The sequence below is a fragment of the Brachyistius frenatus genome, unplaced genomic scaffold, assembly GCF_029030835.1.
Source record: "Brachyistius frenatus isolate BFR_SWC_R1_liver_20210118 unplaced genomic scaffold, ASM2903083v1 Contig_2, whole genome shotgun sequence".
In the NCBI taxonomy this organism is placed as follows: domain Eukaryota; kingdom Metazoa; phylum Chordata; class Actinopteri; family Embiotocidae; genus Brachyistius; species Brachyistius frenatus.
The window spans coordinates 7,800,917-7,823,450 of NW_027210601.1; the positions used below are offsets into that span (position 1 = coordinate 7,800,917).

General features: G+C 39.7%; 1 protein-coding gene across 1 annotated transcript; it reads left to right on the top strand.

The window, feature by feature from the left end:
• Positions 1 to 1,565: 1,565 nt before the first annotated feature.
• LOC138620522 (synaptic vesicle glycoprotein 2A-like) lies at positions 1,566 to 21,053 on the top strand. Its single transcript, XM_069697795.1, has 13 exons — positions 1,566 to 1,738; positions 6,118 to 6,862; positions 8,162 to 8,342; positions 9,023 to 9,174; positions 10,051 to 10,184; positions 10,377 to 10,466; positions 11,227 to 11,334; positions 12,390 to 12,478; positions 12,600 to 12,764; positions 12,894 to 13,027; positions 15,010 to 15,216; positions 15,306 to 15,465; positions 16,676 to 21,053. Exons 2-13 carry the CDS (start codon positions 6,256 to 6,258, stop codon positions 16,857 to 16,859), a joined length of 2,211 nt encoding a protein of 736 aa, XP_069553896.1. The 5' UTR covers positions 1,566 to 1,738; positions 6,118 to 6,255; the 3' UTR covers positions 16,860 to 21,053.
• Positions 21,054 to 22,534: the final 1,481 nt, after the last annotated feature.

The following is a 22,534-nucleotide window of genomic DNA, read 5'->3' on the forward strand; positions in this document are numbered from 1 at the left end:
CAACGTGCGTGAACAACAATTTAACAGACTTGAGACAGCTAGAAGGTCAATCAAAGGTAGGACATGCCAGTAATGTGTTCATAACAGAATCCAGCCCATCCCCATTCGCAGGACATCTGTTACTGCCGTTTTGTAAAAGCCGTTGGTGTCAGAGAGATGCGAACACGGCGCAATATGATGTCGGCACCGTAACCACCTGGGTCGAAGAATGAGGTCGTGTGACCGAGTAAAAAAATAGTGACCAAGTCACAGTCCGGGGGTTGTGAGCAAATGGGTGAGTTTTGAAACCGTAGGATGAGAGCGGTTTGCAGAATCTAATGACAATCAGTTTGTGTCACTGCTGTGCATTTTGAAATTTGGAAAACTGTTATTGACTTGAATAGCTGTATTTTTTTCAGGTTTATTGTTTCCCTGGCTGATGGCTCACTGACATTTCTTACTGGGGTAGTTGTGGAGCCATCAGTAATGTTATTGGTTCGACTTTACTGCTGATTACAAGCTAAAATAGCCCCTGTGGTGTCCTGTATACGAGTGGAAGTTGTTGCCATAACAGTTTTACCTAAAGAAGCGATGCACGTATGAAGGCAGTGAAGTTACACAGTTTCATGACAAGAGTTGCCGGTAGTAGCCTGTTGTACACATTGCATAGTTTTTATGCATGGATAGCGGTGATCAAACTTTACATTTAGATATAGTTATACTAAAATGGGATATATATATATATAAAAAAAAAAAACTATTAAACATCTGCAGGACTGTAGCTGGTCTATTATAGTATTTTTCAGCATTGGTAGTAAGTTTTATTGAGAACATGCTGAGGGGAGAGTTTCTTGATTTCCTCCTTCACATGATCCAACATAACTTATGCATCAGGGCAACTGTTATAACCTGCTGTTTATCCAAATAGTTGGTATAAAAGAATACGTTATTTCATGAAAGAAAACATCACTTGTAAAGTTTTAAAATGCCTCATCATTGCACCTAATTGCTTCGAGCCGGGGCGTCTCGAAACTCAACAAGTGACTTGACGTTTACACAAAAATCTTCCTGCTCTACATTCCCCTGCAACATTTTTAAAAGCACGTTTCTTTCATCCATAGAAAAAAATATATATATATATTTGGTGACATCACGCTGTCGTTATAGAGGGCTCACATTTCTACGTGGCCGGTCTTGATGCAGTCAAGGGATGGAGAATATCTTAGTGGTTGGCATGGCAACAGGAGTCAGGTGTGATTGCACGTGTGTTGTTGTTGTTGCGCATAATTTGATATTCATGTGTACAGACAAACATGTATTCCTAAAAGCAGATGGGTGATATCGATGTGTTGCAAATTAATGTAAACGTATTTAATATGAATCTTTAAAATTATAATTAGCCTCCTGGCCTTTAGGTGGGGGAAAATAGCACCAAACTGCAGGAGTCTGCGTAAAAATCGAGGGGGGGGGGAGGTTTGCGCAGATTGTGTGCAGATATGCGCCAAAACCCTTCCAGATATGAAGGCGTTTCATGTTGCTCTTGCGCTCGTGAGGGTTTCGCGTGGGGGAGGGGACCCCTGCGCATCGGCGAGTGCGAGTGGATGGCGTGGGCTTCTCTCCTCCAAACCGCGCAGCATCATCATCATCACCACCACTCGGCTCGCAGCAACAGCCTCGTACGCATCATCATCCTCATCCTCCTCCTCCTCATCACCATCTCCGGCGCCGAAAGAGGGACGCTCGCATCGCAGGATTTGAGGTGAGATTAAATTTAAACGTGAGGAATCGTGAACTGTTTGGCGCCCGATGGCGTCTTAAAGCGTTTTTTTTTTTAATTTTAATTTTTTTTTTTTAATTTAATTTAATTTAATTTTTATTTCTTTACATTAAGACATCACGAGAGGGAGACGATGGGCGTGTTCTCCAACCGTTTGCTTCACACAGCAATTAATGATCGATTTTGTGAATCGAGACGCGGCCCTATAATCTAATCCAAGTCGTGACAAACTGCCGGCGGTGAGATTTCTAAGAATGAGCGCATATGTCAGGAGGCAGGCGATGAGACAATCGGCTGCTATCTGTGACAGATTAATAGATTTAATCCGCCGTATTTGTAGGCAAATTGGCCTGTTAGCGACGAGGCCTCTTTTTTTTTTTTTTTCTCCCCCTTTCTCTTAAAAGCAGCGGAGGCAGTTGTGACAGCACTGAAAGCATTCATTTAAACATTTTTAATCAAGACTCTTGAATTCACATTGTTGCTACCGATTCGTCTATAACTGCTGCTTCAATCCGAGGAGCTAAAAGAGATGTTATGACCATGTTGGAAACAGGAGCGGGATACGATTTTTGGGGATTTCTTTGGCAGTCGTTGACGCGATGTTATCAAGTGTCCAGATTGTCCATCACGACACGGCTGAAATCTCCCAGCTTGCCAATAAGCTTGCTTTGCATGTGATATGATATGATATGATGACTATCTGCCCGGTTTGGCCCTCGCAACGAAATCATAAACTGCTGCTGATTGATTTTTGAATGGAGGAGAAATCAAATTAAAAGGGTTTTCTGAGACCATATAGGGAGCAATAACATCCATCCTCCTCCTCCTCCTCCTCCTCCTCCTCGGGCCTTCCTCTTCTCTCTCCTCTTCTATCAACTGTGTTGCAGGCTGTGCGAGCTGTAGAGAAGCTGTCAACTTGACAACAGTGAGGAAATGAGAAAAGTGGCTTTAAAGCTTTTGTTATAGTCTGACTAGTCTTTGCATTGACACTTTAGTTTCTCTATGAAATTGGAATTAAAGGAGTGTAGATGATGTTTACCTGTTGCATCTATCTATCTATCTATCTATCTATCTATCTATCTATCTATCTATCTATCTATCTATCTATCTATCTATCTATCTATCTATCTATCTATCTATCTATCTATGTGATTAATGATGGCTGAATTCCTTTTAGCTGCTTCAGTTTCAGGGTCCTGGTATTGTGCATCCTCGCTCTATGTCATGACTTCATTATTCATTTTAGAATATTTTCCCTTCTTAGAACTGAACCAACATTAATGTTAGTGACAGCTGTGTTTTTTCTACAATGGAAAGGCTGTGAAAAGATGTATTCACGAGAGAACGAAGGTGTCAATCAAGCCCATGGTGTCCTGAGATGAAGTCCAACCTGCCAGAATAAGTGAAACCACCTGTGCAGGTGCACATTTACAAATCTTGCACAGTTGTGCACGCTGCTGACTGTCACACAGTTGTGTATGCTTGTGTTTTTGTTTTTATAAGGGATAGAGATTACAGGGCCGTAAGTGCGCCGGTGTGAGATATTATTAGGTTAGAGTCGGACAGTTTAGCCTGGCTGACCAGTCTCGGCAGGACTCCTTTGATCTGTGCCAGAAAATCTGTTCATCATGCTGACAGTGTCTTATGACTGGAAATGATCTTCAGAATGAAATTTAACATGAACAAATAAACAATGGAAACAGGATACAAATGCAGGCACACAAGTATACTGTATATTCTTTATATATATTTTATTTGCAGCAGTTTAAAAAGCAATTTAGTCAAATAGGCCTTAAGTGTTGTATGACTTGAATTTCTGTAGCACAAGAATGCAAGAAAGATTTATCTTCTCTGCTCACTCAGATCAAAAACTATTATATCTTAAATATATTTACGTCATTGTATTTACTCCAAAAATATTAAAAAATATCTAAATATATTGAAGCCTCTTACAGAAAAAAACACAAGTTTCCCACGTTTTCCACATGGGATCACATGTATGTCGAATGTTTACCACATGTTGCAACATATGTTAACTTCAAGAAAATATGTGGACAAATTTTCACATAGGAATCTACATGGGCTTCATACATTACACCATGAAAATGATCCAAAGTCACATGTTTCCCGTGGGCACAATACATGTTTCACAATCACATGTGTATGTGGTTGTGGTGGAAATTCCTGTTGCTGATCCCGATGAGGCTTAAAACAAAAGATGTTCAGACGACAGCAGTCTTTGTTGGTTTTATTCTTTGCAAAGAGGTGTCACAGTCATGCAGGTTACAAAGGCAGCCTGCAGAGATTTCAGACCCAGAGTGTTGGATGCAGGACACATTTATAGGGTAAATCACGTTGTCCGGGTTATTACAGGGAGCTGAGTTCATAATGTACTTGTGATATGATGCTGAAATAGAAAACAAGAAGATACACACAGCAAACAAGGAGTAATGCATTACTATACAAGGTAATGTGAGACCCTCTGTTTAAGACATGACTATGTAAGGTAAGAAAGAGAAGTCTCTGTGGTAAAACATCACTATATAAGGTAATCTGAGAAATTGCTATTGCAGTATTTACATGATTTTTTTTGCACATTTGACATTCATGTAGTTTTCCTGTCGGGAGGGATTTAGGAGTTCGTCTTCAGAATTACATCACAAGGATGTGAAAAGACTTTAAAGCAGCACTGAGACCATTACGTCGAGCAATGCAGCCTCACTCCTTTTTGATGGCTCGTCAGAAAGTTTGACCCATGACTTGGCGTTTTATGAAATCCTGTCTCTGGCTCTGTGTAGGCTGCATACCTGACAAGCATTTAAAGCTCCGCCAGGCCCGTTATTACCTGTCAGAGCTCATTTTTGGAAACAGGGGTGAAAGTGAACGTTACCGTGATGTCTCATCATTGTCCGTCTGTTGTTTCGCTGCAGTGCCAATTCAATGTGACGTGTTGTTTTGGTTGCATGGCGACCCAGGGCCCGGTGTGTTAATACAGAAGCATATGGATGTGGGTATCGCCTCTGAACTGAACAAGTTGGTGATTTAAAAATGTGCCTTTCAAAAGGAGATGTCATGCTGCAGCAGACGAGTAAAATGGAAATCACTTGTCTTGCTTCTTTTTTCTTCATTTCAAGCCTAATTTAGTTTGTGTTTGTATTTTTCTTGTTGTAAATGTATTCATGTAAAACCTGTCACTTAGTCACTTAAACCATTCAAATATTTGCATTTTAATGGAAGATTTTGAGCTGTAATAATTGGACTTTGGGGGGGGGGGGTGTCCACAAACACAGCGGGCACCTCACAGTGATTATCTATTCCACACTAGCGTCTGACCCATTTGAGTCATGGTCACATACTGTAGCCCTTCTCCATGAATTGACATACTCAGGGCATTTCTGCATTAGGAAACATCCATTACAGACCGCTCACTGTTCCAGGCTTTTTGCTCAGACCCGTCTGTGACTTAGCAGAGAGCACATGCTGGGCGGTTAAGGAAAGGCAGCAGGTGTAATCTGGAAAGACATTATCAATGGCTGGTTAGGTGTTTTGGTTAGTCGAATGAAAAAAGAAACATAAATAGTGCAGAAAAAAAAGGTGTCTGAACAGTAATAGATATAGATGGATAACCTGGTATCATCACACACTTTGGTGTAATGCACCTGTCAGTCCACCAGAAAATACTGCGTCAGCGTCACGTTCTGCCTCAACTTTGTCGACTTTGTCAAGAATGTTTCTTAACATACGTTACATGAGTTAAACATTTTACATTGTGTAACTAGCTTACTTGTGTTATTCAAAAGAAATCCATAATGGCTTTTGCGCCGTCACGAACTTGAACACTGGTTTCTCGGGTGAAACAACAACGCCCCCGACCTCCTCCCGTAGACGTAGGCTTTATCACTCTTTGTACCCCTTGGGAATGAGAATATTCTGGTCCTACAGGTGTGGACTTTTCACACGGAGGTGAAGCAAAACATGTTTTAGTATCCTTTCGCGCAGTTTGGCGTGACACCGGGCTGAGATGGATTGTGAGGCAGTGGACGCCTGCGCACAGAACGCACAGAATGATTGTAGTTTCCAGTGTGTGTGATGAGCTGCAGGTGGTGTCCTCTTTGACAGGACTACTCTTTGCTTCTGGCTTGGACGGAGAATTGAAACAGCAGCTGATGCCAACCCTCCTCCCCCTAATCAATATCTATGTCAAAAGGTCACCAGAAATGTAAATTGATGCCCTTGAAACTGCCATCGAATGATTTCCTTTAAGAGCAAAGCACCTTTCAATGAATCCAACTACTACTGACTGATGAAACATTTTTCTTTTTAAACAAATTGACTCATTTAAATTTCCATTTTCTCCTCAGACAGAAGACGAGCCTGTTGTCAGTCAAGTGAACTGGGAGTCTGTGAGGTGTATCCTGAACCAACCGAAGTCCCAGCACGTTCAGGTGGCCTCCCAACTAAACCTTTGACCTCTTGTGTATCTTCTGTACCTCTTTAAAATGGAGGAAGGCTACCAAAACCGGACTGCCTTCATAAAGGGTGCCAAAGACATTGCCAAAGAAGTCAAGCAGCAGGCGTCGAAAAAGATGGGCCGCTCAGTGGATCGGGTGACGGACGAGTACAGCAAGCGCTCCTACAATCGTTTTGAAGAGGATGATGATGATGACTACCCAGTGCAGGGAAGCCAGGACGGCTACTATCGTGGAGACAGCCAGGCAGCCAACGACGATGAAGGGGGCCACAGCGACTCCACAGAGGGTCACGATGAGGATGACGAGATCTACGAAGGCGAGTACCAAGGAATTCCCAGGGCTGAATCAGGCAAAGGTAGTCTGGCTGGAGGTCCTGAATCGGTGAGAGCTGGAGCTCAACAGTTCAGAGATATTGGGGTGTCCGAGGCTGAGAGGAGGAAGGACCAGGAGGAGCTGGCTCAACAGTACGAGACCATTTTACAAGAATGTGGTCACGGGAGGTTCCAGTGGACCCTGTACTTTGTACTCGGGCTCGCACTCATGGCTGACGGCGTGGAGATCTTTGTGGTCGGGTTTGTCCTCCCCAGCGCTGAGAAGGATATGTGTCTGTCTGAACCCAACAAAAGCATGCTAGGTAAGACTCTTTCCTTCTGTTTTAAATGTTCTGATTTGGCAAATTGATGACTTTTATTGTAACAATCTCGAAGATATTGGTTTTGTTGTGTTTGGTGTCACCTTTAGTGATTAGCAGTAATTGTGGCTTTTTTTTCTCGACTTCCCTTCCCGGAGGTTCAAACAGCGACGCCTGTGTGACGTCGCTCAATTGACAGTTGATGGCTTCACATACAATTTTTGAAAAAAACAATCTTGGAGATTATTCTTTCTAAAATCTTGTATTATTGCCAACAAATATCCAAAGAATTGGTTGTGTATTCAAGGCCTGATACAACTTATCCTTCTGTACCATAGACTGTAGTTTTTGTCTAAGAACTGTTTAAAAAAAAACTTAAATGAGTCACACTGTTCCTGGCGACCTGTTCCTTCAGTACAATTGAGTGAGTCTCACATACACCATGAAAGAAATGCTCACCGGAGTGCGATGACAAGACGATAGCCGCATACATTTTTTTTATAATGTAATGTTTTTTTCTCTTTTCTTTTATAATGTTTTTACAAGAGAGTGTCCGCTTTGTTTGTTTATTTTAGTTTAAAGACAAACATACACACACACACACACAGATGCACACAAGTGATGCAACACGCGTTTCTGCCAATAGCCTGAAGATAATTGATCTACGCATCAAGAAACACAGCACTGCAGCAACAAAGGCAGGACAGACATGGACTGTTGGCAAGCAAACATGGAAACAATGCAGGTGTTAAAGTTTGGCTAAAAAGCCAATTGGCAAATGTTTTTGTTTCTTCAGGGATACACGGTTGTTTTAGTGAGCATATAAATAGAAACTCGAAAATAAACCTTTATCTGTTGGCTGAAATTAGTCCTTAACAAATGCACTATTTACTCCTGTAAATATGTCGGACATTTACTGAAAACTATAGTTCCGATGAGATATAAAAAAAAAAAAAATCAATGTTTGTTTCCCATTTTTTACATCTTTAGTTGAATAGGCTCGAGCTCAAACAGTGCTGCGAGATTGAATAAGCTATTGTTGACTTTGTTTTGATGAAAAAACAAATCAAAAGTTATCTCCAAATGTATTATCGAACCCATATAACTGTTTTGCAGAGTCACCAAAGTCTGTAATTTCACAGTGATAATACAGCAGAAAAGAAACAAGACAGGACGTTCTCGCATCTGTCAGAAAACGTTCTGAAGTAAAACAGAAATGAATCAACAGTGAAACAATTCACCAAAAAAACAAAAGCTGACACTTTAGTCTGAACAGTTCCATTTCCTGTCCCCTCTCCACAGGGCTGATTGTATATTTTGGGATGATGGTCGGGGCTTTCCTCTGGGGCGCTCTGGCTGACCGGATAGGCCGTCGGCAGTCTCTTCTCATCTCCCTCTCCATCAACAGCATCTTCTCCTTCTTCTCCTCCTTTGTCCAGGGTTACAGCACCTTTCTGTTTTGCCGTCTCCTCTCGGGTGTTGGGTAATTGCAAAAATCATTTTCTCTTTTCAATCTGCACCACTTGTTCTGATCTGATCTGTTAACTGCTGCAATGTAACGCTGCTTTTAGTCATTTATACCACAAAATCAATACACTTCCCGTCCTAAAGTTGTAGTTTCCATTCTGACTGCACCATTTTAAGTTTGACGATAGAGGGAGGATGATTATTATCCATTTTGTTTTTAAGCTCTTCCAGCATGCAGCAAAGTGTTTGAACACAGTTTCTCTGGTTTAGTGAACTGGCAAATTAAGAGACTGACATCATTCCCATTTAAGTTCAGATCAATGACTTTCCCACTGAGTTCCTGTGAGTTTGTTTCCCCCCCCCGGTGAGCACAATGAGATATATCGTTATAGTTATGTTAAAGCTTTAGTGGCCAAACAAAAGTGTAGTGAAATACATCAAAAGTTGGAGAGTCAAACTGTGGTGGCTCCACTTGTAAAAGGTTGATGTAGTTTTATATGCAGTAATTTTAAGTATGTTCCTTTCCCCTTGGTATGATATGATCTTTTAGCACCTTTAAGAGCTACACTATATTGCATTTTGGTTTGTTTAATATGAAATAAATAAACATAGCTTTTATTTTAAGTGCAGAAAAGTGTGAGTAATCTTGACACAAACAGTTGACCACTTGGCTCAGTTGGTTTCTGAATTTTACAGAATCGGAGGCTCAATTCCCATCGTGTTCTCCTACTACTCTGAATTTCTGGCCCAAGAGAAGCGCGGTGAGCACCTCAGCTGGCTCTGTATGTTCTGGATGATCGGAGGAATATACGCATCCGCCATGGCCTGGGCTATAATCCCACATTACGGTCAGTACAGTCATCAGATTACATTCTTATGAACCATCTGATTATCCTAATCTTTACTTAATTTTTACTTTTTACTTTACACTCAATGAATAATGTAACATTTTGCTTGGTGAGAGTTACATAAGAAGATTGGGACCAAGATTGTCATGTTTGTCCATAAATAAAGGGCTCTACTGTAGTTATTTTAGCACATACAGGGGGAAACAGGCTACCTGGCTCTGTTCAAAGGTATCAAATTCTGCCTTCTGTATAAAAGTAAAGCTTATTAAATTTTATATCTCAGTTTTTTGGACTATTTTTTGGGGCTCCCAGCATTTACCTGACACTGTGCTCAGCCAAGAAATAATCCACTACAAAACCTTGTAAAACTGAATTAAGCAATTGAGAAACAACTTGTTAATTACTGAGTTTTAGGTGCTGCTAAATGGATTTTTGGAGTATTAGACAGAAGTTAGTTTTGTCAGTCTTCTCATTAAAGCTAGAGACAGACAAAAATAAATGTCAAACAATTCCATAAAATGTGAATATTTTTGCAGTAAACTAAATGTGAACACAGCTTTGAGCTTTGGTTTTGGTAGTAGTGGGAGCAGGCTGGTGGAAAACGCACCTTCCAGCTTGTTTGCTGGAAAACTGAATCTGCCCAGAGACACTGCACTGAGGTTGACCTCTGACCCCTGACTTCCCCCGAGGGAGAAAGAAAACACGGTTCATATTGTGTCAAATCAAATTAATATATTAAATGAGGTGGGGTGCTTGACTTTAATTTTTCATTGACTTGACTCGTGTTTTGAAGGGCGCAGTGAAGATTCTGGATGGTAAATATTCAGACATGTGACGTCTTTTCTTTGTGTTATGATGTTTTTTTCTTCCTCTCAGGATGGAGTTTCCAGATGGGCTCGGCGTATCAGTTCCATAGCTGGCGTGTGTTTGTGTTGGTGTGCGCATTTCCTTCTGTTGCAGCCATCGCTGCCCTCAGCGCCATGCCAGAGAGCCCACGCTTCTACTTAGAGGTTAGCAGATGTGCTCGTTGACAGTTGGTCTCTGGTAACAGCTGGTTTTACTCATATTTGACCTATTTGTAACATCAATTTCAAAATAAAACATGAATTGTCTTGAGTAAAGATATTTTTCTTTCCAAATTCCTTTATCAAAACAAAAAATTTGATACAAACAATGTAACTTTAACCTTTTTTTTCTACCAGAATGGCAAACACGACGAAGGCTGGATGATTCTGAAGCAAGTTCATGACACGAACATGCGAGCAAAGGGACACCCAGAGAAGGTGTTTTCAGTGAGTATCGCCGAGTAAACAGCGAGACAAATCTCTAAGAAATTGGACAGCAAAGAGATGAGGGGGAGAGCGCGGTTAGGAGTGACATACCTTAAAAGTCACAGGCCGGATGCTGGTTGGCCACCAGAGCAGCCAGATGCAAAGGAATGAAAACATATTCACCTTGGAGCACAGTCGATGACTTTTACAACATAAATTGTACTCTAGCAGGTACGTAAACAAGAAATCAGCTGCAATTTGATGCAATGAAAACACGATAAATCAAATTTTAATTCATAAAATTGAACCTCATTTAACTCATTACCCCTTGTTATATATACGATCCGAACAACATTTGCTTCCACATTTCGTGTCTATATTTACAGTCAGGGTCAACAGAAAAGCAACTAAAATCTTAAAAAACAAACAAACAAATATACAACATGCGGTTAAAGGTACAGCATGTATCATTTTCCAAAAGCTCCATTTTTGTCAAACAAGCCATGAGAAGAGAAAAAAAAGAATCAGCACACTTCACTGTGTCACACAAATCCTCATCAGGCTTTAGATTTACAATAAATTTGAAACAATCATCATTAAACAATTGTTATTTTACATAGTTACACTGTTTTTATGTCCATTACCTCTGACTACAATATCTTATCTGTGTGATATTTTCTCTCTGGTGAACGAGAAGCAACAGGAAGATGAGTTTCAGGGAGGCTTTTCAGAAGAGCCACTTGTAGCCTCTGTAAAGTCATGACTGTCTCTTTGATCCAAGGTCACTACAATCAAGACGGTGAAGCAGATGGACGAGCTGGTGGACACCGGCACCGACACTCCCGTCTGGAAACGCTACAAACTGAAGATTATAAGCCTCTCCCACCAGGTGAGTGAATCTTTACATATTTACATATAATATTTATTCAACCAGAGAAAATAGTGCTCCGTGAGCTGATGTGGGGTTTGTTTTAATAAGTTAGAGATTTGTTGTGTTGCAGGGACTTCTGAACAAAAGATGTAACTAAATGCCTTTAACCGAGTTTTATAAGCGAGAAGACCCCTGAGATCCCTGAGATCACAGCTTCCTTAAAGCTGCAGTTATTATACAAGAGTATCCAGCTCAGGGCTGGCTGTTAAAGGCCTCAGTGGAGCTGCACTGGTGGAAGCGAGCAAAAGTAGCAGCATGGAGCGTACCTCTCCTTATTAAATAGTTTGTATTCTTGACCCGCCTGTGGTTTTATGAAAGCATTAAATTAGAAATAAACTATTTGTTTTATCTTTTAATTTTTTTTTTTTTTTTTTTTTTTTTTTTTAATCATATCCACATAGACTTTCTCCACTGATTTTTTTTGTCTCTTAAGTTTGAATTTGGTGCCCAAAACTCTCACCTAATCAATATTGTGCTCTTTTTCTGGTAATCATCTGAATTATTTTGCATCTTTGACTAAATCCAAGAGAGTTATTGTATGATTATATTTGACTTTCATGTGTGTTATACTCTTGGTGGAAAACTTTACCAGCTTTGTGCCTGATTTGAATTTGCATTCAGCCTACGTTCTGCTCCACGCACACTCCTACACCCTCCATCTCCCTCTGAATCTGCTTCTTGTTTGTGAAAAACAGTCTTTACAATAATAGCTGAAGCACTGTGTTCAGACTAAAGATGTAATTTCAATGCAGGTCCACATAGAGAAACAACAGCCTGGCTGCTCTCATGTTGGCTTCAGGTTTTAACTTTCATCCATAAAGTTCATTCTAACTCAACAAGATGCATGTTGAAACTCTGATTTCTGTACTGCAATGTCACAATATTATGTACTTAAATGAAGAGCATATGTAAGTTGTGTCAAACACATGTAAAATAATCAGCCAAAAGAAGTTTCTGGTCTCCCAGTTTATCTCTTCATCAAAAGTTGTGTTTTTCTTTTTCACATATTGCAGATACGGAACAACATTCTTGCCTGCTTCAGCCCAGAATACAAAAGGACAACCTTCATGCTCATGGCTGTTTGGTTTACCATGTCTTTCAGGTAAACCAAAAACGTAGAAAGCCTCCATTGTTACATCGCTATCTAGTATAGTATAGAAGTGAGTATATCACGCTCACTTCCGGAGCCTGTTTCATCCGTATTGACTCTGACAACTTTGCAGCTATTACGGCCTGACGGTGTGGTTCCCCGACATGATTAAGTACATCCAGAAGCAGGAATATGATTCACGCACGAAGACCTTCGTGAAGGAGCGAGTGGAGCACACCACTTTTAACTTCACCCTGGAAAACCAAATCCATCGCGAAGGACACTACTTCAATGACAAGTAAGCTGTTTTTCTTCCTGGACGAAGTTAATTCGTTATCGTTGTGATCTGATTCAGTATCACAGTACAGATCATTTTATTCATTTGCAACGTAGCACTAAAATATGAAACATAAATTAATGTTCACAGGTTCATCAACATGAAGATGAAGTCCATGGTGTTTGAGGACTGTGTGTTCGAGGAGTGCTACTTTGCAGACATCACCTCCACTCACACCTTCTTCAGAAACTGCAACTTCAGTGCAAGTTTGTTTTATAACACAGGTAAATATGATTTTATGTATGACTCATATAGTCAGTTTGACAGGAAAGTTTCAATTAACCTGATGAACCTGCACCTTGCTCCAGGTTTGCTGTATGTCTGTAGTTTATGATAAATTGTTTGCAAAGTTCCTGAAGGACATGTGTCGTTTAAACATAATATTAACTGAAATGTTCAAAGTAATAAAAAACTAGATTTAGAGCCAAAAGATTAGACAGGGCCTCAGGACAGAGTAATAATGCAGGTTATGTGTTCTTACATTTTAAGATTTTTTTTATTTAATGGTGCTTTTTACACATTTGCAGTTAATCAAGTTATCACAAAGTAATTACCACACAGACAACCAGGGGTCTTTAACCTTCAGCAGTTCCCCAAATGAAAATCCAGTTTTTAATGAATCAATATTTGTTTAAGTTTTTTGTGCTGAAACACTGAAAAGTACCATAAACAAACTGAGAGCCAAAGGTGCAATAGTTAGCTGTAATATTCATCTAATGTGATATAAAATCCTCACACCTGAGACTGCTTCATCAACTACTTATCAAATATGAATTATTTTACTGATGATTTTCGGTCGAACTCTGTCGACTAATCATTTCATCGCTATAGTTTTCACCTCCTGAGCGGGGAGATAAATCCTTTGAGATAACATATGAGTTGAAAACAGCTTCATTTCATCCTTTGGTAAAAAAAAAAACCCCAGATGAAACATAAAAGAACAGCAGTGTTGAGCAGGTCTGCTGCCATGGAAACACTCTGTTTGCTAGTAACCCCGGGTTACACTGCAGCAGAGCTGTTACCGAGGCAACGTAAACAAATCCAGCCCTGACTTTTTGAAGGCAGAGTAAGGAGAGGCGATGTACAAGAGTTTAAGTGGCTGATCGGAAGCAGAGATTTTAGACACACGATGACAGAGGAAAAACTATGTGGTTTGGACTTCTGCTTTTGCTTTAAATCTACATGTCGAATTCAGTCCTGGGAAACAAATGTGAAAAAGGAAACCGTTTTCCTGCCTGCACACTGCAGCTTTCCGTTCAAAGCTGCGAAAGATTTGCTCCGTATTGGTTTTTCTGCAACAGTAACGCCTTCGGCAGCTTTCACAGTGGCTGTATCCTCTCCTCTTTGACGCCGGCAATACATTCCTGCATGTTTGTGTCATTTGTGCATCTAAAATTTTATGATCATTCAGCACTTTCCGGCCCAACTCCCCTCAGGAAAAGTGTTTTTGGTTATTGGGATGGAAGCGATTCCAGCAGCGTCATCAGATTCAGGGAACAGAGTATAAACAGAGAGTAACGTAAAGAGGAGGATCAAGTCTGACCTCTCCTGAACTTTTCAGTTGTTTTCCTGATCTACGGTTTATTATAAGAAGTTGTATTTGATGCTGTTTCCATGTTCAGTCGCTGCCTTAGAGGAATGTTGATTAAAAGCAGATGCTGGCGAAGGATCGGTTGTGCGGTGGCTGCTGTAATGCCCCGGCTTCTTGTGCTCAGCCATGAGTTAATCCCCTCGTTTTCTGTTTGAGGAAAACTAATTTCTGCAAGGACGGAGGTTTGGTTTGGGGCACGATGAAGAAAGGCGTTCTTTAACCAAAAAAAACCCCAAAAAAACTAAATGCTTATTGTGCTTTACACGATAAAAGTGTAAATGCGGTACACTGTAAATCCTACGTTTTGAGTGCTCTAACCCGACGGGAAGATTTAAGACTATTTATGTTAAATTATGTTGTATCTGTACTGCAATCTTTACAGCTTTATCTTTGATTTCTTTTAAATTAACTGTAAATAAAATCAAAGATTAAATAAAAAATAAAACATGCAGATGAGGTGAAATGATGTTTTTCAGCTCTGAGAAGTGTCTGTTGTTCTCCCTCTTATGTCAATCAGTTCCTCAAGTATTCACAAATCTCTGGGTTTTGTAATTTAGTATAACAAATCAGTAACACCTCTGTCTTTTCTTTTTTTTTTCCTCTTTCTGTCCTCAGATTTTTTCAAATACAGGTTTGTCAACTGTAAATTATTCAACAGCTCATTTCTCCAGAACAAAGAGGGCTGTATTCTCGACTTCAGTGATGACTTTAACAATGCCTACATGATATACTTTGTCAACTTCCTCGGCACACTGGCAGTGTTGCCTGGCAACATTGTGTCGGCTCTATTAATGGACAAAATTGGGCGCTTGAGGATGCTGGGTAGGTAAATCTAATCAATGCTTGATAATTCACTCATCAGTATGGAGGCGGTTTAATCTAATGGATTCTCCCTTCCTCTCTCCACTCAGCCGGATCCAGCGTCATATCTTGTGTCAGCTGTTTCTTCCTGATGTTTGGCAACAGTGAGTCGGGGATGATCGCCCTCTTGTGTCTTTTTGGTGGCATCAGCATCGCCTCGTGGAACGCCCTGGATGTGATAACAGTGGAGCTGTACCCGTCAGATAAAAGGTAACATGAGAGCAGCTGTCAACACAGAGAGCCTTCTGTTTTCTGAGAGTAAAGCTGAGTCTCGGTGTCATCCGCACACAGATTCAGGTCATGTGGGGCATCAGTGTTGAAAATACAACATACTTTTTCTTGGGAATATAATTTTTTTTTTTTTTTTTTTTAATGTTTGATGTGCATTTATTTAAACTAATATTTTATTTTATTATATCTGATTCTGTGCAGAGTGAATGGTCTTCCTGCAGGTGTTCAGGTGCACTTGTTCTGGTAAAAAGAGATCTTACTGTGTCATACATTCCTATTTTTGACAGAACGATTCCTCTTTTGCAGACTTTGATTTTGGGACAAACGTATTCTGCACTAAAACCAGCTCAGTTGTTTCTTCTAACAAATATATATTGGGTGGTGAAAGCTCAAGAGGTAACCAACTAAACCAACTTTAAGGACCGGTGGTAGTTATTAAAGTAATTACAAAAAAACAATTTTACTTTAGTAAAATATATGGTAATTTCCAAGTCTTTAAAATTCACTTAGAAACATGAACTGAATTTTGGTCTAATAATTATTTTACTCTCGGAAACAAAGTGTTCCTTATGCACAGGCAAATATGATCCATAAATGTTTTGTACAAACTAAAATGATGACATTCGTGTCTCATCGAAAACATTTATTATGAAGAAAAAAAAATGACCAGAAGTCAAATATCTTTTTGTCTACAATTATGTCCAATGACACTGTTAGAAACAGGGAGGCCTAATGGACTTTATTTTGATTACTCCTTACGGTTGGATTATTATGAAAAGTTGAGTAATGTATCAGTGACAAAAGCTTTTTTTCTTTGCTAATTTTATTTGTGTCTGTGAATGAATTTTCTTGTTTGCCATTTTTTTTAAACTAAAGTAACAATGCGTTTGATGTCTCATAGATCTGTGTGCGGTCATTGTACATACATGACACAATAAATAACTGCTTGTACAAGCAGTACAATTCAATATTACAAAGAAAATACAAATTTAGAAATTTGTTTTTACATTTACCTTATTTCTTACTTGTCTGTACTATAAATTACAACACAGAATTAAAAGTAAACGTAAACTAAGCTTTTTCAGATACAGCAATCTGGCAAACAGGAAGGAATTAATGATCGGTATAGTTAAAAATCCTCTTCTTTGAAACTCGCCACTGACAATGTGCTTGTACCTCTCGTCTTCAGGACAACAGCTTTTGGCTTCCTGAACGCGCTCTGTAAACTGGCAGCCGTGCTGGGCATCAGCATCTTCCAGTCATTTGTCGGCATCACCAAGGCCGTACCCATCCTGTTTGCGGCGGGCGCGCTCGCTGCCGGCAGTTTCCTCGCAACAAAGTTGCCTGAAACAAGAGGCCAAGTGTTGCAGTAAAGCAGATGACCAGCAGTAGGCAGCGGAGGACAGCTGGAGTGTGAGTTTGACAACTAGAGCCCGAACATCCCGGAGAGCTTCAGCGCTGCCCGTCACACACCAAAAGAACAGACTGCCATCCCCATTGTAAGCCCAGAATCCTTTGAAATGTGGATTGCATCATTCAAAGTCACAACAGAGACACACAGCGGTTATAAAAGCACACAGATGTAGGAAGAGATCACAACACCTGATCTTTCTGTATTCCCTTTATTTCAGCTGCTCTGTTAGAAAAAAAAAATCTGATCTTTTATGAAAAAGTAACTCTTATAAGGTGATTCAATGTGAATGGAAATGTGTTGTTAGGATAAAAAGCCCACAGATTTACAGTGAAAAGACAGAATGGTCAAATGAAGAGATGAGACTGAATTTATAAAAAGCCATTTCTGGGTGAGTGGGGAAGATTAAGTTCCTGTATGTGGTCAGTTTTCAGATATGATTGCAGTGTTTTTCTTTCTCATCGACCTCAGCGACTGACTTACAGCACTGCTATTTAATTTCCTGCCACAGTTCGGTTCCTATATTTATTCAGACTGATGCTCATAGATGTTTTTCTTTGAAAGGATTTTAAATTGAATTTCAGGGTGATTATATTTTCTCTAAAAATGCCCGTGACCCGTGACCACTGCCTACTGCTGAAGCCCGCTGAGCTCTGGTATTCTCTGCCAAATACCATTAAAACATTCCAGTGAGACAAGATTTATCCAGAAACAAATATAATTTTTGTCCCTGGATAACTCCAGTCTGTTCTTCTGCGACGACGCATTTCAGAGGATTCTCTGTTGTAAATGGGAATAGTTGGATCCAGTTCCTCAGTGTTCAGTGTTAAACTAATGTTTTCCTTCGCTTTTGTGTGGCGGTGTGACAATGTTCATGAGTGCAACACAGGAACGTCTGTGGGACGGATTTTTGTCAAGTGCTAAATGTGGGAGCCGATACTATAGTGTTATATTTGCTTGAATTAGTTGTGAGTGTGATTGCATGTGTATGTGTGTGCAAGGAAGAGAGAGGGTCAGATTTATTAATTTAAGCCTCATTTCATGCAAACGAGTGCAACCATGTTGACCGCATGTTTCAATTAGAGGTTTTTATTTATTTATCCAACACGCAGAATGACTGAAACAGACCCATTTTCAAGCTTATTTAAAAAAAACAACAACATACATCACATACAACTCATGCAGTAGCTCAGGTGTGCTAAAGGCTCACACATATTATACATGCAGGGTAGTCCAGCTCCATTACATCTGCACAGCTGCATTAATTAGCCTTAATATAAAAACAAATCATCTGATGGAGTGGGAAAGTTCCTAAACGTGGATCAGTGGTTTAAAAGAAATTCAAGGTCCACTTACCAGCTTTTGCCAAAGCGTTCAACAAGATCAGGAGGTGGAGTTTGCGTAGGTGTCATGCCGAAAGAAAGCTCTTTAAACTGCCAGTAAGTGGACCTTTGAGTTAAGAGTCATTTGGTTTATTCGCTGTTACAAACAAAAGTTGCATGCTTTCCTCAAATTGTGTCATCCTCCTTAAAAAAAGGACTTTATTACATTCATAAGCACAAATGCAATGGGACCAAATGAAGAAGAAGCAGTAAAAAGTCAGATTGACCAGGCGGTGCAGCACAAAAGAAAACTAGAATTTAATTTTAAGGGCTCCTGTTCAAGTCATTCCTTCACTGCATCCATTCCTGCCAGAAAAGGTGAGAATTTATTCCTCACTGTGCTTCTTCTGTGTGATACTGCTCAGTCAAATTTAAGGGTCCAATAAATTGGACAGAAACACTCCAAAAGGAAAACTGATTACGAACAGTATCATTATTTATACATATCACTGTACTTCAGTATCATTTCTCCAAAGGTACATCAACATGTGTGCTGACAATCAGTGAGACGGAGAGCGTGAAGTTTTGACTTAAAAACATCCTCTGGATTGTGTGTGTGTGTGTGTGTGTGTGTGTGTGTGTGTGTGTGTGTGTGCGCGTGCGTGCGTGTCACTGCTTTTATTGCCTCCCCTGGATTAAATGAAGACCCATGTTTTCCTCTGTTAGCTTAGCATAAAGCTGAAGCTCCATATTTAACATATACAGACATGAGAGCGGTATCCGTCTTTATCACTGAGCACGAATGCAAATGAGAGTATTCCCATACATGATTTCTTCAGTTTTGTCAGATAGATTCTGAGGATTTGATCTCTTGTTTGCTGTTTGTGTGCGAATTCCTGTTCATGTTGGAAAAAATGTTCGGCTGTGCTGATCGTGTGTGCGCGCTTGTGTGTGTGTGTGTGTGTGTGTGTGTGTGTGTGTGTGTGTGTGTGTGTGTGTGTGTGTGTGTGTGTGTGTGTGTGTGTGTGTGTGTGTGTGTGTGTGTGTGTGTGAGAGAGAGAGAGAGAGAGAGAGAGAGAGAGAGAGAGTCAGTGTGTGTTAGCTGACTAAATCGTCTGTCACATATTTTTCTACTCTTTTTGTTGCATTGTTTTCATCCCTGTGATGAACACAGCTCAGTTGGGGACCACGGAATATATTTATTGAAAAGGACAAAAAAACAACAACACCCTAATGCAATATATGCAGTGTAGAATCTCATGTGTTGTTCTTCATAATAGACTCGGGTGCTCTTTTGCTGACACGGTTCAGTCCCATCAAAGATAGCCAGTCTCAAAGATAACATGCTCCTCTATTCAGAAACACGGAAACGGACCACATGCATCTGAAATTCACAAGGACGACTTCACCCCCCTAAAACCTTCTGTATTGAACCGATTGTGACGCATGTTTGTATCGTATTGTCTGCCTTCTTGGACGTCCTGTATGCCAGCTGTTTTTGTCTAAAGCAAGAACTAGTGTTTTCATTGTTGTATGATGACATAGATTTGTTGCTTGCAGTGATTGTTCTTAATCAAAGTGGGGTTAAAATTGGTGAAAATTGAGTATGTATTCTGAAAGTAAGTTAGTGGTGACTGTGCTCCTTGTTTCCCTTGGACCCAGGTAACTTTTTATATACACATATATACAGTATATATATATGCCTGAAGTTCTGAGAAGGATGCTTATAATCATACGGTTCATCTTGTCTCAGAGGTACATGATAGCTACGGCCGGAAAAAGGCAATATACTTAAGGGAAGGGAACCAAAAATGTGCATAAATGATGTACAAAAAGTACAATTTGACCGAAACTCGTTTGTTGACGTGAGTCCGTATAAAATGGGGAAAGTGTGAGCAATAAAGTGGAGGCTTTCCCTTAGTCTGAGGAAACATGAAGTTAGTGTTAAACTCAAAAGGACCACGGTTTATCAACTCATCAAAAGAGCGCCCTCTGTCAAATTGAAGCCCCTGTCCAAAATGTAAAAGTTTACTATATGATGTTACTACGTGTAGAATTTCATTCTATATATATATACATGTATAAATTACCAAAAGGGTTGCTGGTTTGAGTTTTTATCTCTAACGATGGCAGTGATGTGGGATGTGGTCAGAATAAAGCAAACACCAGCCTGATGACATCCCTTCGTGGTGGCGGTCTGTTGAAGGTGTGGAGGACTTTTTTATGGCATGATTTCTGTCTACTTACCTGTCGATAGCACACAGCTCAGTGCTTAATGAAACCTCCAAAAAACAAACAAACAAACAAACAAAAAAAAAACCCGGACCGACCCCATGCCAGAAAATAACTCCTTCATCTGCAAAGAACTGCAAGAATCCTTTGCTGTAGTTGGGACCGAAGGAGTTTCCGTTTGTGTTTTCTTTAGTTTGACTCTGACCTGTTTATTAACTGATTCAAGTTCTACTCTAAATGTGAGTTCAATTCAAAATTCAATGTACTGTGTGTAGAAACTGTAGATGTTTGTACGTGCAAGTATGGAATTTGTGAACAAAAGATCAAGGAAAACAATGCAAAAAAAAAAAAAAAAAAAAAGTTCAATATGACAAAAATCTATTGTGTGTTGTCTTTGTGTTTTGTAAATGAAGACTGAAATTCTTGGTAAATTCAGTATTTATTACTTCTGGATATTGAGAATATTTTAGTGATGCTGAAAAGGTGCTGTATTTATTTTATGTGAGAGTTGTCCATTATTCTGGGATTTGCACTTTTGTGCCACTTATCCAGTTCTATGAAGAAAATGATAAATCATAATGGAAATAAAACTTGAAAGAAAACCAATGTCATGGATTGCATTGCACAGCATGAGACCAGCTTATTTTATGTTTTACTTTACAATTTTAATATATGTCAATTTAAGATTATAATTTGCAAAAGTATAATCAATTCTTTGATTGCCCATTATCACTGGAGCCATCGTGTTTGTTGTTGCTGGTTGAGGTTCATTATCTTGTTCAGTAAAACTTCGCTGTCGATTCCTGTGGATTCTTTCAGTTTCAGCTACCTTGCTGAAAAGTTAAACAGTCCATGTCCAACAGCTGCCGGTTTAAAATCGGTGAATAAGTCCTGCCTGCATGCGTTTTCCTTTTCATCACATATTTTTAGGGCATCGGCGTCAAGCCAGCATGTCAGAAGCTTCAAATGAGAGCCAAACCATGTCTCCCCTTTTTTTTTTTCTTGAGTAAATCTAGAGTTCAACCCTTCTTTTCTGATGTAGAAAGTCATTTACAGCACTAAGATGCTGCTGCCATAGTTTTGGGTCTCTCTTGTGCTACCTTATTTGGGAGGGTCAGATGAAAAGTATTTTAAACTGTCAAGTTTTTCTGACTTCTCACCAACTAGTTTTCATGGACCACGTGTAGCACACAGCATCCAGATGTTACAGCTGCTTCCATTCAGTTGGAGGCGTCCTCTGCAGTCAGCTCTTTGTTGCCGTTATTCGTTTGTACTTTTAACCAACTGAATATTTAAATATGCTGTGCTTCACAAGCTTTCTGTATCCATCACTGATGCACATGTGACGATGGAATAAATTGTGCCTCTCAGTGCACATTAAAGGCAGTAAATTACTCCAGTGAGATTTACTTAGTGCTGGAAAAAGTACTTTATTCTCAGAACTTTTAGAAGTCCATATTCCAGGTGTAGTCGACAAGCTAAAATAATACAGTGTTTGGCTTTGCACATGGTAACATCAAACGTAAATCCAGGCATACCTGTAGTTTTCCGTAAGTGATGATGTGCTTGAAGTCTGAAATGCCGCTGCAGTTTTGTTTGCCCTCAGTTTACAAATAGAGTTTAGAAATTAAGATCATTATTGACATTCAAGTATTAATAAAAATCTCCACGAGTTGGCTACAGGAAGCTGCAGGCCCAGTTCCTTACTTGATTGGATCACTGCTGCAAGGTTCACACACTACCAGCTGACAGCAATTTATATTCAGAGGCTGTGCAAACAAACATGCTTAAATCCATAATATAAAAAAAAGAACTATATCAGAGATGTTTACAGGTGTATGTTAAGGGAGCTTCATGTTTTGACAAAAGTTTGCACATAAAGAAATGCATGCACAGGTAAATTATTTTCAGTACAAATCATTTTAAAAAATAGACTAATACTACGCACACAAACACTATATACTGCAGGCTCATAGTCTAATGACATTATTAGAGAAAAAAATGAACTAAACCAGCACTGAAAATAAATTCTCCTTTGATGATGGAGACTTGGAAATCTGACCTACCTCAACAGTCACACCAG